The sequence below is a fragment of the Rhamphochromis sp. 'chilingali' genome (assembly GCF_963969265.1).
Source record: "Rhamphochromis sp. 'chilingali' genome assembly, chromosome: 13".
In the NCBI taxonomy this organism is placed as follows: domain Eukaryota; kingdom Metazoa; phylum Chordata; class Actinopteri; order Cichliformes; family Cichlidae; genus Rhamphochromis; species Rhamphochromis sp. 'chilingali'.
The window spans coordinates 25,423,600-25,440,999 of NC_137940.1; the positions used below are offsets into that span (position 1 = coordinate 25,423,600).

General features: G+C 41.3%; 1 protein-coding gene and 1 long non-coding RNA gene across 3 annotated transcripts; one reads left to right on the forward strand and one right to left on the reverse strand.

Moving 5' to 3' along the window:
• The first annotated feature begins 4,470 nt into the window (after window positions 1-4,470).
• mtnr1c (melatonin receptor 1C) lies at window positions 4,471-16,364 on the forward strand. The gene is made up of 2 exons (XM_080900397.1): window positions 4,471-4,853; window positions 15,102-16,364. Exons 1-2 carry the CDS (start codon window positions 4,661-4,663, stop codon window positions 15,965-15,967), a joined length of 1,059 nt encoding a protein of 352 aa, XP_080756523.1. The 5' UTR covers window positions 4,471-4,660; the 3' UTR covers window positions 15,968-16,364.
• Window positions 7,662-11,862, reverse strand: LOC308408227. 2 transcript variants are annotated; one of them, XR_013973760.1, is made up of 5 exons: window positions 11,179-11,862; window positions 10,530-10,571; window positions 9,582-9,653; window positions 8,895-8,996; window positions 7,662-8,721 (listed from the first exon to the last, which is right to left on the reverse strand). It is a non-coding gene; the product is annotated as an uncharacterized lncRNA (long non-coding RNA). The 2 variants fall into 2 exon arrangements; XR_013973761.1 differs by lacking the exon at window positions 11,179-11,862 and having other exon boundaries at window positions 9,582-10,586.
• Window positions 16,365-17,400: the final 1,036 nt, after the last annotated feature.

Genomic DNA, 17,400 nt, shown 5'->3' on the forward strand with positions numbered 1-17,400 from the left:
GAAAAGGTGAACGGATGGTCTCTACATGCATGGTTCCCACAGTGAAGCGTGGAGGAGGTGGTGTAAGGGTGTGGGGGTGCTTTGCTGGCGACACTGTTGGGGATTTATTCAAAATTGAAGGCACAGTGAACCAGCATGGCTACCACATCATGCTGCAGCGACATGCCATCCCATCTCATATACTTGGACCATCATTTATTTTTCATCAGGACAATGACCCCCCAACGTGTGTGTGTGTGTGTGTGTGTGTGTGTGTGTGTGTGTGTGTGTGTGTGTGTGTGGAGAGAAAGAGAGACTGTAAAGAGGTATTTGTCTTTTTAAAGCCTGGCCTCTCTTAATGGTAGTGGGAGCCTTTTATTCCAGGCTGAATTTTGGCTTCCTCCTCTATAATGAATGACACTGTAGAATATTAAAATATGTGATGACTTTTACAGTCAAGCAAAACAGACTACCAAAAACTTGCTTTGATCAGACCTGCTGCAGAGCCTGAAGCGTTTTTGGGGATGAAAACAAGTCTGACTCCTGAAAGTCCACAGTGTCAGCTTCTCTGACTTTTATTTGGGGAGTTGATGCCAATATTATTTTGTGTGTCACATTGGCTCCATGGTGCATATTATAGTCACATTCCCTCTCTTTACCCCCCGCAGACCTGACATTTTTATTACATTTTACCTGACCCTACAGCCACTCTCTTATTCTTCCACTTTCAACTGCTTTTTTAGGGGTCATCATAGATCATCTGCCTTAATCTCATCCTATTTCCAGCATCCTCCTCTGACTCATCAACACTCCGGATGTCTTCCTTCTCTACATACAGGAGTCTTCTCTTTGGCCTTCATGTCCTCCTGGCTGGAAGCTCCATATTTAATGTCAATATTATGTCTCTCAAACTTTGCCTCCAACTGCCCTAGACCTGACCTGTCCCTATGATGTACTCATTTCTAATCTTGTCCATTAGAGGAGGGCGGATTGATAGTATCAATACCAAAGCTGGTACTGGCATGATAGACTTGATAGTTTCTTTCTATCCTCTAGGTTTGGTATCCAAAGTCCTTTAGAGACAGGTACATTTCCAGGTCTCAAAAAAAAGTCCAAAAAAAGACAGTTTAAAAATACACAAAAAGCAGAACGGTGTGTTTTGTTGTGTTAGCTAATTATTGTGGAAAGTAACATTGCAGTTATTTAGTGGTCATTAAAACGTGTTCAGAATTGATGAATCGTCATTAATTTGCAAATAAAAAATGATTATTCATCTCTTAAGTCATGACACATGCTGTCCCCTACATGAGCTGCCTTTATAAGTCAAAAGAATCTGTAGTGTTATGAGCAATACTGGCCCTGTATTTACTTGCTATCTGATTGATATCATAATTTGCAGTATGGCACAGCACTAATAACCCCTTCCAATAAAAACCTTAACATCATCAACTCTGCCACCTCCAGCTCCTCTTTTTCATCACAGCAGGTCTCAGTAAAGTCTTGTAAACCTTCCCTATCGCTCTTGCTGTTCCAGATCACCCCTGACACTTGTTTCCACCTACTCCACCCTGCCTACACTCTCTTCTTCACCTCTCTTGTGCACTGTCTCTAAGTGCAGCAAATATTTAAGTGACCACTGGAGAACATGTTTTTCTTTCTTTCACTTTTAGGGCAATTTTTTCTGCAGTCACACAGATATAGTTCAGGCTTATAACTCAGAGTCTCCATACTGAGACATCATTGTTAATTTCAGCAGCATCATATTGGGAGCTTCTCACGTCAGTGCAAGTGAGACACAAAGCCTCTATGTTTAGGAATTTGAAATACTTTCAGCTATGAATCCTAGATTTATTCACATCTATGGATATAAAGCATTATTAAAATGTTGTCATAAAAGTGGGTAGTATAAATCCCTCCACTGAGTCTGCATTTTTGGTCTGTTTCTTTTAAGTAAATGCTTCACAGTTGGCTTAAAAGCATCACCATTCATACCCGCAACATTCACGCTGATGCAAACTGTCAGTTCAGAAGTACTTTCAGTCTGCCGCTGCATCAAGCTGACACATTCAGTTCAGTGCAAAACTAGCCAGTACAGGCATTGCACAGAAGGTTGATGGTTCAGTAGTGGATATTGGATATACGCTCCAGTTGGACTGAGAAAGAGGCCTCGGCCTTACTGAGATTGCAATGTTTCCAAGTGCACCTTGGGTCCAATCTTGTCCCCATCCACCCCAAGTGGAAACTCCTTTTGTGTTACTGACTCAGATGCTGAACACCTCATCTGCTTGTCGCTTCAGGAATTTCACTTATAGGAAAGGGTTTAAAAAAGACTGACAATCTGTTCAACCCTTACTGACTGACATTTCTCAGGTGTGGAGATGCTGTGATTTTATATCTGCGTAGATCTCTCTCGCCTTCTCGCTGAGAGTGTGTGGGTGTTTGTGTGTCTGATGCTGAAGCAGGTGGGGCGCTGTGATTGTTCCATTTTGAAGAGCTAGCTGCCTGTGGATTGAAGAAATGTAGGACAGCAGCCTTTTTAACTCAAGCTGACTTCCACCGCAGCCCCTCTCCTCATCCCTGCCACTCCCACCATTAAGCCAGCAGTTAGTTGAGTTCACTGTCATGAGAGATTTTCTGTCACGAGCAGGGAAACTATGCAAAATGTGGATTTGATTGGTAGTCGAGACTTTAGCTTTGTGTAGCAGTACACTGTAAATACGGAGCATCTCATAGTGGTTTAGCAGAGGTGAGAAGTTTTTTTTGGTTGAGGAACTTGGCTTATAAAGTTTTTTTGTTTGTTTGTTGTCCTTTTACTGTTCAGTAGGTTTGTAGCTGCTGAGTGAACTTTTGTGCTGTTTTGGGCATTGCTCATAAATCCATCACTTTGAACTCTGATTCGCATCTGGCAGCAGATTGGGGACATGTGCGGCGAGTCACACAGCATTTTATATGAGCTATACGGTTTTCCCCAGGCCAGTCACGTAGCAATGACATATCTGAGGTCTTTTTTTCGATATGGTTTTGAGAAGGAAGCGACACACCTTGAATAAGAATGAGCTGAGGAGAGTGAGGGGAGCTCCACAGCCAAAAGCTACTGATTAGTTTAATTATAATCTTGAGGTGGGACAGACTGTTCTGTGATAAAAACATTTGGTGCTGCAGGTCTCTGTGTGTGCATGAACTAAATGCCTCTGCTACTGGTTTTGTAGAGGACCAATAGCGGTGACAGAATTTGTAAGGGGGCTTCCAGTGCTTAGTTAGGCAGTAAAATGCATCAGCGTAAACAATAACACAGGTTTAAAAGCAAAATAATACAATGCAAATATGAAAAACATGACATCATGTATATTTCCTTAGCTGGAAAAAACAAGAAGAGTTGCCATTGTGTGGTCAGCGTATGGTCAGGACAGAGCTCAGCCTCAGCTGCTCAAACCTCCACTCTGCACCCTCTGGCATCCTGTGATCACCTCATGCGTACAGACACACTGATCGCAAACTGCACCCGTTCTCTCCACATCTAAAGGGACACAAATTCAAGTGCACTGCAGGGGAAATGTGACCAAATGTGAGACTTTGTATACATTATATATATTCATTCCACTTTTATGATACTCTTCAGAACATTCTATAGAGCTCTTAGACTATAACATAGGTAGGCTACGTCAATGCACAAATGGATGTCACAAATCGATTTGGGCAACTAAGGGCTGCATGCATATACATATATATATATATATATATATATATATATATATATATATATATATATATATATATATATATATATATATATATATAATGAAATCATTAGCTTCTGTTTCTCTGTATGCATCTGACTGTAAGAATGTCTTCTGGACACATGAAGGCGCCATTTCCATGCACATGGATGTTCTCTCGATCCTCTGGATGCTCTCAAAATAAAGGCTCTTACAAATCATGTGTCACATTGGCTCCACGATGAATATGCTAGTCACAGTTCCTCGTGTTTTCAGATTAGAAAATAAGCAGCACTTCCCTGGCCACGATTCTCCACAGCCCGCGTCTCCATTTGGATCACACGAGTTGTTATTCAGCAAGAATGGCACACCACAGCGGTTAAGGAGGCAGAGTATATTTATAGATTTTGAAACAGACCCCAGTCTTTATTCTGGCAGCTTTTTTATTTTTATTTTTTTTAAGTGGTGAGCTTCAGTATTTAAGTTGAACGCAGGTTGTGTTGCTCACAGTGCTCTCAGAGCCATCAGACTCCGTGTTGCTCTGTGCGCGCACGCTTTTGCATCCTCGGATTTCCATTACGCACAGGACAGCGCTCACATGCCTCCTGGAAGAGCTACCCTGTCAGATTGGAGCGGCGCGCAGCAGGAGCCTGTGTGACTGACCGCACTCAGAGCCGCCGTGAAACTCGAGCTTTCCCAACCTTTCTCACCTCATACTTCCCCTAGGATGGGCAAAGCGTGTGACTATTCTAAAGATCATGTCAGGACTCGCGTCCTCTGAGCCTCCTAGTATTCCACAGTCAGAGGAGTGTGGTTTCATGCGCAAATAAGTTCAAGACTCCCTCCCGTGAAGTCATTTTGCCTTTTTGGTTTGTGCTTCTTCTTCTTCTTCTTAATTTCAAATTTTCATCTGAACACTTGTAAGCCCACCATGGCAGCTGCATCCTGAGGAGGTGGTGGAGGAGATGGATGTAGAGGAGAAGGATGTGAACGGTTCGAGCTGTTTGCGGAATGAGAGCGACTGCGGGCTGAGCGCTACCTCGGCTGGAGTGTCCACTGCGCTGGCCAGCGTGCTGATCTTCACCATCGTGGTAGACATCCTGGGAAACGTCCTCGTCATCCTGTCCGTGTACAGGAACAAAAAGCTACGGAACCCAGGTGAGACGCACAGAGGATTGCAGGAAGTTATTCCTTATATTGATGCTAACTATTCAAAATAAAAGAACCCGTGTGAAAGGAAAAGATGATATGCAGAGATATTCTCATGATTTGCTCCCACTTTTTTCTTGGATGACAAATAATAGTCTCTTGTTAGTAAATGTTGGCAGTCATTACTAGTTTGTCGTGTCTCTCTGTAAATAAACTTGTAAAAGCTGTATAGTAGCCAATATTGTGTGGCATAGAAACACATGAGCAGTAATCGACCCACCTCCTCAGCCACAGGACAGACTGAGCAGTAAAGATCCTGAAACCCTACAGAGTTTATGGCATGAGAGGCAGCTGTGCAACAGATGCGTGGACACAGGAGCCTATTTTGCTTTGATTGACCGGATCTCGTGATTTTTTTTCCCTACTAAAAATTTTAAAAAAAGTGCAGAATAGAACATCGAGATGTCCTGCAGAGGCTGACTACATATCAGAGAGCAACGCACGCGGTGCATCTGATACTCTGCTGTTTTTGAACTTAAAGGTCTGGAGGAGAAAGCAGCGTGCACCCAGGCAATTATACCCAGCAGCTCCGCGGCTCAAAGTAAAGCGAAGGACGCCCTCTGAGCCCGAGCGAAAAAACACAGTAAACCTTGCGATCACAACAAAATGCTAATGGAGCATGCTAATGAGGCAGCGGGATTAGGTCAGTGTTGGGGATAACAAGGCTTTAATTACAATTTCAAATACATTACATAACATACCCGTTTTACAGCAGCCCAAAGCCATTTTGGCAAGAAGTTGAGGATCCCAGAGAATAATTTGATTATCTGCTTGGCAAAGACAAATAAATAAATAATGGCACAGTCCACTGATCTCAAACAACAGGCCAGGACTAAATGGCCTGTTCAAGAGTCCACCTTGGGCTGGTGGACCATGCGCACTGCACTGATTACAGACCTCGCGCCGGTGTTCCCCTGCTCTAATTGGGCTTGCTGACATATCTAGTCACACGCGAGTCCTCCCCACAGTTGTGCTGCTCGGTTTGTTCGCATGTATGAATAGAAACCTGAAACTCCAGTGGAAGCTCAGAGCCCATCCTGCTATCGCTTTGCTTTTTTTTTTCCACGTGTGTCCTTAAGTGACTGAAATTGTTGCTGCCGTTAGCCTATCAACAATCTCCTCTCTGTTCTTAACAAGCTATTTATAGGTTTGACTCGCTTTGTATGAATGTTTAATTGTACAGTTTCCAAAAGGGAAGCATGGATACAGCTAAAGAACAGCTGTAGCTTTATACACGGGCCCCTTCTTGTTTGCTTGTTTGCGCAGGGCCTGCATATACGATTTCATGCAGCGTCACTCTTTAGGCCTCGCAAGGAGTCTAAGTTTAAGGTTTACATACATATATAAAAGCACGCACTCAGATATAGATGTGTCAGGCGGGGTGCTGAAAACATCCTATCTCTCCATTACACATTATTCAGACAGCTGGTTCGCTTCCTCACACAGCAGCAGCAGGACCTTTCCGCTCTGTTTCATTTCAACACACTCGCTTTGCACGCTTCCTCGATATACCTCCCCCCCCCCCCCCCCCTCACACACACACACACACACACACACACACACACACACACACACACACACACACACACACACTCTCCACCATTTAACCCCTCAACACACACCCAAAAACAAAAAACAAACAGTCATGTACATGGAAGCACGAGGTTCACATTCTAAGTGCTGAAACATCTTGGGGGCGAGATCTGGTACCTTATGTTTCATTTGTATCAGGTTTCCAGGGGGTCTTTCAAAGTGCGCAAATGTAACAGGGCGTATCCACCAGATCCTCAAAGTGTACAGCATGGCACTTATAGGACTGCCAATGGGGTGTTAACACTACGCTTCTCCACTGGGGGTTAACCATACTAAAAATACACTCACAAAATGCTTTCGGGAGAGAGAAAGAGTAGTGCGGCACAGACAGAAAGAGAGAGAGCGAGAGCGAGAGAGAAAGAGGGTTGGAAAAAGAAAAGGATGAGAGGGAAGTAGATGGAGGAAGAGATCCCACGCTGCGCATGCGCGTGTAGTTTGCGCCCTGCCGTGCCGTGCGAACTCTAGGTCGTGTGTGTGTGTGTGTGTGTGTGTGTGTGGGGGGGGGGGGGGGGGGGGGGGGGGTAGTGAGAGTTGAAGATGGACTTGAGTTTTTGTTAAATCATGCATTGCACCCTCCTCAGCTGCTCCACAGTCATGAATAAAACCTAGACACACTGTAAAAACTGTGACTAGAGGTTACTTAAAAAAGTTATGGCAACAAAGTGACACTTGAAATAATTAAGTAGATTTTAATTTCAAAAGATTTATGTAAAATGTAGAGAAAATGTTAATTAAATTCAAATAGAAAACAAAAGTAGATATTAATAGAATTAAACTGTAAATATGTGTTGGATTTAGGGTCAAAATCTCAAACTGAAGGTTGAAATTGCCCAACTTTACCAAAAAAAATAATTGATATGAAATAAGTCTCTGAGAAAAATTACTTTGAATTTACTAACTATCTGGCAAAGGTTTAGTAAAAACTTCCTAAAATATCCATTACAAAGAAATGAAATCTTCTTGTTTTTTCAGTAAAACTCAAATTGGATTCAATAATTTTCCAAATAAACCTTAAAAATAATGACTGAATAATAAGAGAAAATGAAATGAATTTTACTTATTTTCTGAGTAAAATGAATCAATTTCACAAAGAAAACATCAAAACAGTAATTTGTTTTGTGGAAAATAAAACACAGTAATTTATAATATAACATTTTTCTGCTCGTATACACTGAATTCTCATCAACAATCTCCTGATCTCCTAAATACATTCCTCTGCTGTAAATTTGTTTTAGTGTCATAAACAGTTTATCACACAGCTTTGTGTACAGAGCAACAGCAACATAAACTGCATGAATGTAAACCAGTTTTGTAAAAAAGAAATTAATCTTTAGACTGTAATGTCAACATGAACCTGAAATTTGAATATCCTTTACCGTTTCCTTTATCTCTGTTACTTATTTATGATTGACAAACAAAAACTTTAGTTTGTCAATCTTTTGTTAAATTGAATCACTCAATATAACTGTAGAACAAAGGTTTTTCACTCATGTACATGGAATATCAATAATGTAAATCAACCTTTTATCCCAATTTGGATGTTTAACCTGAGAAAATCTAAGACACATGTAAGAGGAAGTAACATTTCTACAGCTACAGGACTGCACTTCTGTTAAATTTTAAAGTTGTTTTAAACCAATGTTTTATAGTAACATACACTATAAACAAAGAAAAGCTTCACTAGTGATTCCTCCAATTTGCTGCCTTTCAAACAGAATATTCCTAAGAAACTTGTAGGTAATAAAAAACAAAATTAAAATGAAGAGCACAAATACAGCCTGACACATTGCAGGTCATTTGGGTAAGATATGAATAAGATGAAATTAACTTAAAAACTGAAAAGATAGCTGCATCTAACAAAGACAAACCAAAGGTTTTCAGTGAGCTTACTTCCCTTTCATTCTTTCAGAGTCCTCGTTTAAGCCAATAACTTGTTCTTGAGGCTGTTCACTTTTGGTGAGAGCTTAGCACAATCCAGTTCAAGGAAAAGTTTCTGGAATACTTCCAAGGTGTATTTTAGCTCTTTGGGATAGGCAAGATCGACTGCATATGTCAATCCAACCAGCATTGCGCATGCTCTTGGAAAATTGCCCAGAGCAGGCATAACTCTCACACCCTCCAGCACAATGCCAATGTCATCCTCCTCAGATCCAACAGCCTTGATTTTGTAGATTTTCATCCTCTGTTCAGAAATATCTTGTGACACACCATCCTCATCAGCATCCTGAAACAACAAACACATGGGTTTTCTGACTGTAGTTGCACACATGAAATATTTCCTGGACACATCCTGTAGCTGAATGACAAATAAAACATGATAATGCCTCAAATTATTTGAAACTTGACAAACACATATGAATAACAAAAACAGAATAATGTTTCTACTTCAACACTTACACTGTACTCTTTGATCAGTTGATCAATGGACTCCCCAAGGTACACCATCAAGCACTGAATAACCAGATTTCTGGTTATGTTATTGCTAGGATTGCTTGGTGACTAAAAATGAGCAAGAATTCCAAAAATTACCATCAGATAAGTGACCATTTATTAAGACAAAACTGTGAGAATTGGCAGTATTAAAAAAAACTGTTAAATATCAAATTATCATCACATGGAGCATTATGTGCGATAATTAGCTGATGTTAATGCACATGCCTGGGTGCTGACAGTCAACACAAAGGTATTGTCAACATGCTTGACAGGTTCAATCTTTAAATGTGTCGTTTTAGTAAATTACATTAATTTAGTCATTTAGTTTTTTTTATTTAATTTAGTTTATGTTCGTCAGAAAGGGTTTTTCCTTCTTGGGACAAAACAAAAACCCAGCAATACCTGTACTTGTGTTTTTTTGTTTGTTTGTTTTTTGTTTGTTTTTTTTTACTAAGAATAGACATGTATTTAAAATACAATTAAAACATGAAACCCATAATTGTGTTGTTAATTATATCAGTGACGTCCTGGCGTCCTCTTGCACTGACAAAAACATGCAAACAAATTAGTGGAGCTGTGCACCATGCAAATGAAATTTGACAAAAAAATTCTTTAAATAAAATTCCAAGCTGAAATGTCTGTGGAAAATACCTTGGCTATGATAGCCTGCAACTTCAATCCCATGCTGATCAGGTGAATTTAAGTTGAGGGATCTTCCATTACCTGAAAGGAAAGCAACATTATCATTTTTGACGTTTAGTCAGCTGTGTAAAAACCAAGGAGGAACCCACCCGGGGGATTAATAAAGTTTTATTTTATCTAATCTAATCTAATAACTTTAATCTCAGCCAAACCGATTTACTCACGAACAAATAAAACACTGAAAAAAACCAAACAATAACATTTTTAGGTTGTCTAAGTGACTTATACATTACGTTTAAACTGAGTAGCGAAACCCCGCGGTGATCTGAAAATGATGTGCCTGGAGTTGTGCCGTTCTCAGCGGCTTCAGTGACCCTCGAGCTCCCGGCTTGCTATCGAGCTGGTGGGTAGCAGATGCTCCGAAAACGTCGAAGCACTTTTGCAAACATGCGATATCTTGATAAACCGAGCAGATATTTGATGTTTACACAGCTACTTTCGCGCCTGAAAATATGTTAAAAGTTTATTTTGTGACCCAGAAAGATTACTAAGAGTAATTTTAAAACTTAGTAGCGGCCGCCATTATTGGAAACTGGAGTTCGAAAAACTGACTGTGGCTGACAAAATCACTCACAACTGACCGCAAAACCTTTTCATGAACTTTTAAACGTGGATGAAAGACGTTAAAACTCATCGGAATATACCGTTGATATTTTTTAATACGGTAAAACATGTGGTTAGTTAAAGCTGTTCAGTAACACAGTCGTGAAGGCTTGGAAAGTGACCTTGTGCTAGCAGTCCACTAACTGCCATTTGTGTAAAAATACGATACTATCATTACAGTGATGATTATTAATAAAATTTCGACGTATCATACTGTTTAAAACCTTTACTCAAAACCGATATACGTTATTGTTTAAACCGTGTCTTATATTTGAACAAATTAAGAAGTCTTACCTCTGACAAAATGGAGACGTCCACTCATGAAGCGCGTGTGTCCTGCACGTGGCACAAAGGATTATGGGCAGAAGTGTACAATGATTAAAATGAAAATGCTTTCATCAGTTAAATCTATTAGATTTCTTAAATTTTTTTAGTACTCAAACATTTTTTTTAAATCTACTCAACAAACCATTGCTGAATTTACCCCAAACAAAACTGTGTAAATTTAAATAACTGAACATCTCAAAATTGTTGAATTTTGCTTAGATTTGATTAAAACTACTCATACACGTTTTTACTGAGTAATAATTACTATTACTCTCCTATTAGATTCTAATTAACCCCAATCACAGTTTTTACAGTGACACTTCAGCGTCCACAGGAGTAGGGGTGGGTGGGTTTAATTGAGTCAGTGGACTTGAGTGACTCAAACCAGAACCCAATTCAAATTGACAGCACAGATCCACGGAGAATATCACTTAGCACGCTCCATTAAACATGCCCCCCGAGCAGATGATATTAAGTTTTCCAGCATGGTCGTGGGGCATTGTTAGATTATTTTAATCATCTTGCTAAGCCACACCTGGAAATGTAATCTCATATTTGCAGCTCATCCATCTCGGACAGGAAGAGGCTTCTTTAAAATGACCACTTTTCACCCTACCTTGAAATCCTGTTGCACTGGACGATGTTTGTGTACCAGTGATCCTCTTTTATGCCCTTTTCAACTCCAGGCTGCTGCGTTTTTTCCTATCTCAGACATACGGCCTGTGATTGGTAGATGGGCTCTGGCGATGATGATGATGATGATGATGGTTTTGACCAGGCTCATAGCGGGCTGTATCACCAAAAGGCAGCTCATGTCAGTTTAATGTTAAGTTTCATTCTGGGGCCTCTCTGGCCAGAAAAGCCTCACGAAAACGAGGTCACGAAGTCGCCACTACTAATTCATCAGCGCCCGTGTCCTTGCCAAAAGGTTATTCTTGCTTATTTATGATTACGACTTACTAAGTTGAATGCAATTATATTCGGGGTATGCTCTGGCAGTAATAAGCCTTGCGTTGCTGACGTTCAGATGGATTCAGGCACTGCCAAACCCTTCTGCATGTCTTGGTGAATTCCTCAGAAGGTGTATAAATATAGTCGGGTGAATTAAAGCTTAGTAAATCAAGTTTCCAGTATGAGCAGTGAGAGTGATGGGGTACAGATGGTGGATTTAAAATAGGAACACGCACCCCAGAGATTCACATGCGTAGCAGTGAGATTGAAAACCAAATCGACCGGCAGCCCTTTTTTGTTTTGTCTTGCGGTTTGTTTGCTTGCGTTTGCCCGCATCTTCATAATGTAACTCTGTATTGCTCCAGCTTCACCCCCCCCCCCCCCCCCCCCAGACACATACACACACTCTCTTTTAAAAAAAAAAAAAAATATATATTGTTTTATTTCCCACGTTGTTTTACTACTCTGAACCGCCAGGTTGGAACGAAGCGATGACAAATATCCAGTTTCTCTCTGACACTGTGCCCTGTGATGCGCTGTTTCAATTTATGTTTCATTCACCAGAAAAATATGACAGAGTCTCACACTGGGGAAATTCACTGGGCGGTTGCGCGGCTTTCTCGGGACAGAAGTCTCAGTTAATCTGATGCAACATTTCGCTTGTTTCACAAGTTTTTTGTGCGCGCATAGTGCAAAATCAGATCACTGCAGAGCGAGCGGTGTAGGACAAGTCGAAGGCTGCGTGTCAGCTGTCCCTAATGGCCTGTAACCAATTAGCATTCAGGTTAAGGTCTATTCAACACTTGGTAATTATAGCTCCCAAAGACGTCGACTCCGTTCTCGTATCCGTGTGTGAACATCTCTGTTTGACAGAGCGGTCTTGAGTGCTGTGAGTTTGGGTGTCATGAGCATCATCGCCGGCCAAGTCGGTTAATTAAACCGAGGTAGAGAGGTAATGGTTCGTCCAGGGTTTGAATAATCGATGCCAACAAAACAGAGACAGTCATCTGGCCGCTCCACAGCGATCCTCTCAGCGGTGTTTTAGCACTTACCTCATCCTCCTGATGATAAGCGAGTAAGAGGGTTCAGCCAGAGTGAGCTGGCCGGACCGTGCCCCGTCCAGCCGGCACACACACACACACACACACACACACACACACACACACACACACACACACACACACACACACACACACACACGGAGGAGCCATGTCAACGAGGAATCAAACCTCTGCACAATGACAAGAGCACAGAGCGAGCACTGGGAGCATCACAAATGCAATCTGACAGATTTGCCCACTGAGCTGACTCAAGGATGAAGAACAAATGCATTTTATTTTTGTCCCAGCAGGCTTGAGCGACGGCTGGTGCCGTTTTAGTGACTTGGAAAATTGACTTGTCTGTAAAAACTCCAGATCGGCGGGAAATGGTGAACTCAACCATCTGATTTTCTTCTTCATGAAACTTTAAATATTCTGTGCCCCTGTTTGTTTTGTCTGCTTCGTTAGCACACCGTTTGAATAAAGTTCCAGGAGTGAAATGAAATTAGACCGGTTGCTAAACAACATAACGCAGCCATGTTGGCGTGCAGAGATTACAACAGGACCTGAATGCGGATTGATGGCCACATATGTTTCAAATCCACTTCCAGCGCTGTTGTTTCAGCTGTTGCCTGAGCAAGCAAGAGCTTTGCTCCTTTTACATTCTGGCTTCATAAGTTGTCACTCAGCATTTTAACATACACTAAAGCGCTTAATCTCTAAAAAAGATGGACCAACTCGATCTATTGGCTGCAAAACAACAGCTTTATGTTGTCCTTAACATATTGCACATTTACTCTAACCTCACACAAGGTTAATCCCTATTTTGCAAAACCAACACAATTGCGTTATGGCGCCAGCATATCTTGTTCTTATCTGTCTTCTTATCTGACTTTACAATTTGATTTATTGTTTTATTCTTCCCCACCCAGAACAGCTGCACTGTAACAACATCACATGTCATTTTCTATAACTCATTTCATCTGAGGAGATCCAGTGTCACACCAGAATCAGCTCTGACCTCGGGAGGATGGGGGCTTGTCTGGATGTAATCGGACCCCGAAACCACCCGCGTCCTTGTTGATATGTACTTTAACTGCGTTCTAAGTATGTGACTGCATTTTCCCAGGAGCGAGGAAGCATTATTATACTGCGAAGAGCATATTATTGGGATGGACCTGCCCATAGGGAGATAACTTTTTGCTCACACTAGCTAAATTGACTAAATCTGGGCTTAATCAAAGTACAGGACAAAATAGGTTGAGCTGATGATGGGGCTCCATGAAAAGTCAGTTATAATTTGTCTTTGCAAGGGACATGAGTATCCAGAGAATTCACCGAATATTTGTTAAAATAAAAACTATATATACTAGGGAATGTCTTGCTAGTACAGCTTTGGACCCTATTTTGTCTTAAGAATTGTTTTAATGCTTTGTGGCATAGATTCAACAAGGTTCTGGAACATTTTAGTTTTAGAGATTTTAGTTCATATTGACATGATAGCGCCACAGATTCAGGATAGAAATCCCCTGTTCCACAAAGGTGCTTTGCTGGATTGAGCTCTAGTGACCAGTTGAGATGACTTGAGCTTTGTGACATGGAATGTTGTGGCTGGGAGCAGCCTTTGGAAGATGGCACACTGTGCTCATAACGAGAAAGACATGGCTAGCAACGATAATCAGGTAGGCTGTGGTATTTTGATGATTTTCAGTTGGCACTAAAGGGCACTAAGTGTGTCAAGAAATAATTCCCCACACCACTACACCAACACCATCAAAATCATTAAAATTGCCTTTCTTTTCCATTCTGATGCTTGAACGTCAGCAGCTTTCTTGACCATGTCTAAATGTGTAGATGTAGTTGCTGCCATTGACCATATATTTATATTTATGAGCATATGAACAGGTGTGCCTAATATAATGACCAATAAGTGCCAATTAGGAAATATTGCAGTGTGACAAATTTCACAGCAATCAGCTTCCTAGTAGTTAAAATATTTTTCCAGCTGGACCCATTTAGACCGCTCGTCTACACCTAGCAGCATTAGCATACACAGAGAATTCAGTATGGGCCTGGATCCAGATTGGGGCAATAAAAAATAATGTAGTATGAAAAGGATGTAGAGATTCTTGCTCCCAGCTCATGAAATACTAACATCAGGATCATGTTTTCATGCATGAAGGGTTATACCCCTTAAGCATTAACTCCCAGTGCACCTGGATACCTCTCTAGCTAGGTTTCCTAACATGGGGAATGTGCAAAAACCAGATGCATGTATCGCTGCTTTTATGCACTTTTATTTGACTTTGGTTGTGAATTTGACCTTTTCTATCACTCTTTGTTTGGCTAAAATGCTAAAACTACATGGTTAGATTAAGGAGAAAAACCCTGTTTACTGATGAAACACATTATTAATCAAGGGAAAGTCACAGTCAAGCCTCCACTGTCCCAATAAGCAAAGTTACAAACATGATCCTGCATATTTTACCTTCTCTTTTGGTCACATTTTGTCAGTTTTCATAACCTCCTTTTTTTTCTTTTTCTTTAGGCAACATCTTTGTGGTGAGTTTGTCTGTGGCAGACCTGGTGGTGGCGCTGTACCCCTATCCACTGGTCCTGACAGCCATCTTTCACAATGACTGGACTATGGGTGACCTGCACTGCCAGGTCAGCGGCTTCATCATGGGCCTCAGTGTTATCGGCTCCATTTTCAACATCACGGCTATCGCCATCAATCGCTACTGCTACATCTGCCACAGTCTCCACTACGATCGTCTGTATAGCCTGAGGAACACGCTCTGCTACCTGGGTCTTACTTGGCTACTCACCGCCATTGCCACTATTCCCAACTTCTTCGTCGGCTCACTGCAGTATGACCCTCGCATCTACTCCTGCACCTTTGCTCAGACCGTTAGCTCATACTATACTATCTCCGTGGTGATTATTCATTTTCTGATCCCTCTGCTGGTGGTGTCCTACTGCTACATGAGGATATGGGTGCTCGTCATTCAGGTGAAACACCGAGTTAAACCGGAGCAAAGGACCAAACTGAAACCTAGTGATGTGAGGAACTTCCTGACTATGTTTATGGTGTTTGTCTTGTTTGCCGTGTGCTGGGCCCCCCTGAACCTCATAGGCCTGGCTGTAGCCATAAATCCTCCGAAGGTTGCACCCAACATACCCGAGTGGCTTTTTGTCACAAGCTACTTTATGGCGTACTTCAACAGCTGCCTCAATGCCATCATATATGGACTGCTCAACCAAAATTTCCGCAAAGAGTACAAGACCATTCTCCTCGCTCTTTGCGTTCCTCGTTTGCTCCTCACGGAAACTTCAAGATGTGCCACAGAGGGACTGAAGAGCAAGCCTTCACCAGCTATAACAAACAATAATGTGGCGGAGATAGATGTATGAACTTTTACCGGGAACGTGGGTGTGTCCTGTGATTCACAGAGTGCCTTTTCAGGATCTGTTTCTTTTTCATGTTGTAAAGATGCATTTGTGTTTGGTGAGGACACTGCTGCCATCATATTCCTTCCAGCTTGCTGGACACTTTGCACTCCTGTTGAGAACAAACATCGATTGTATAATTATAAGTATTTTGTGTTCAATAGTGAGTTTCAAGACAGATTAACAAACTGGGAGGAAAAAGTGCAGAAAGAACAAATTACTGGGAACATTCAGATTGTATATAGTGGCCAGCTGTGAAAATTATTTTCTTAAATTCTCAAAATCTTTCACGAACACTTAAGGTCCGATACTCTTTGGGTGAGGGACCTACTTTTAAAGCCAAGTCCCAGCATGTGTATATCACGTGTACGAGAATGACTCACTGCCTATTTGCACAGAACAATTACGAGTATGTCAGCACCATGGTGATAATGAAATAAATGTATTTTCTATGGCCACAGTGTCTTTGGGGTCTTAAATACAGTAATAATTATAGAAAAGCCTCAAGGTTTTATTTTCATTCAATAGAATCCTTAATCTAATTTTAGGTTTAAACAGAAGCTGTTTTATGGATCAATTACCAAAGACTTAATGCTCTTATTTGGATGGTAGTGACTCAAGAGTATTAAAACTGGGGCAGGTGCCAATTCCAAAACACATTTCAGTTTCAGTCTAACTCAAACCTCGTATTTCTTCTTCAGCCTGAGTGAGCATCTCAGCCTCAGTTTCACTGGCTTATTAATTCACCGTGATGCTGTTTCACCCTTGGGTTCATCTTCTGAGCAATGACGCGGTGGAACAAATTTTGGAAGCTTTTCTTCCGGTTATAATTGAAGAAATGAGGGGGGAAAGCAAGTATATCACAATGGGTTTTTATTTGTTAATGCAACAAAGCATGTCTTGTTGTTTGAAAAACATTCTCTCATAGCTTTTTGGCAGATCTTTGTCAAACACGACTGTTTATTAACTATTTCTAACCATTGCATTCATATGCCTATCAGACTAGGACATTTAAAGCTCTGGGCATCGCCCTTTAGACCCTAAATGATTTAAAGATTGGGGAGACTGTGCAATGAGGAAGAACAAATGGTAAACAAAGCTAGGCTTCTTCTTTATAAAACGCCTGGGGGACCTGATAAGCATCAGGAAAGAGGAGATGTAGTTCGTGATAGTGCAAGGGTGCCTGAGCACATGTCACCCCAGCCAAGATGAGCTCTGACAGCCTCCCAGCACAACTTCCACCCAGCAAACAAACTCTGAGCAGTTCACCTCACAGGGAGGCTCCGAGATGTCAATGTGACACATTTTTGATATGATGCACTGTTACTGGAATATTAAAGAAATTACACATGTGTAGCTCGGTATTTGTAAATATCACCGGCATGTTTCACATTTAT

What these genes read in the sequence shown, in the direction of transcription:
- mtnr1c (XM_080900397.1), top strand. Translation starts at nt 4,661, where the DNA reads ATGGATGTAGAGGAGAAGGATGTGAACGGTTCGAGCTGTTTGCGGAAT. An exon ending in CAAAAAGCTACGGAACCCAG is followed by an intron (nt 4,854 to 15,101) that starts GTGAGACGCACA and finishes CTTTTTCTTTAG; the next exon opens with GCAACATCTTTGTGGTGAGT.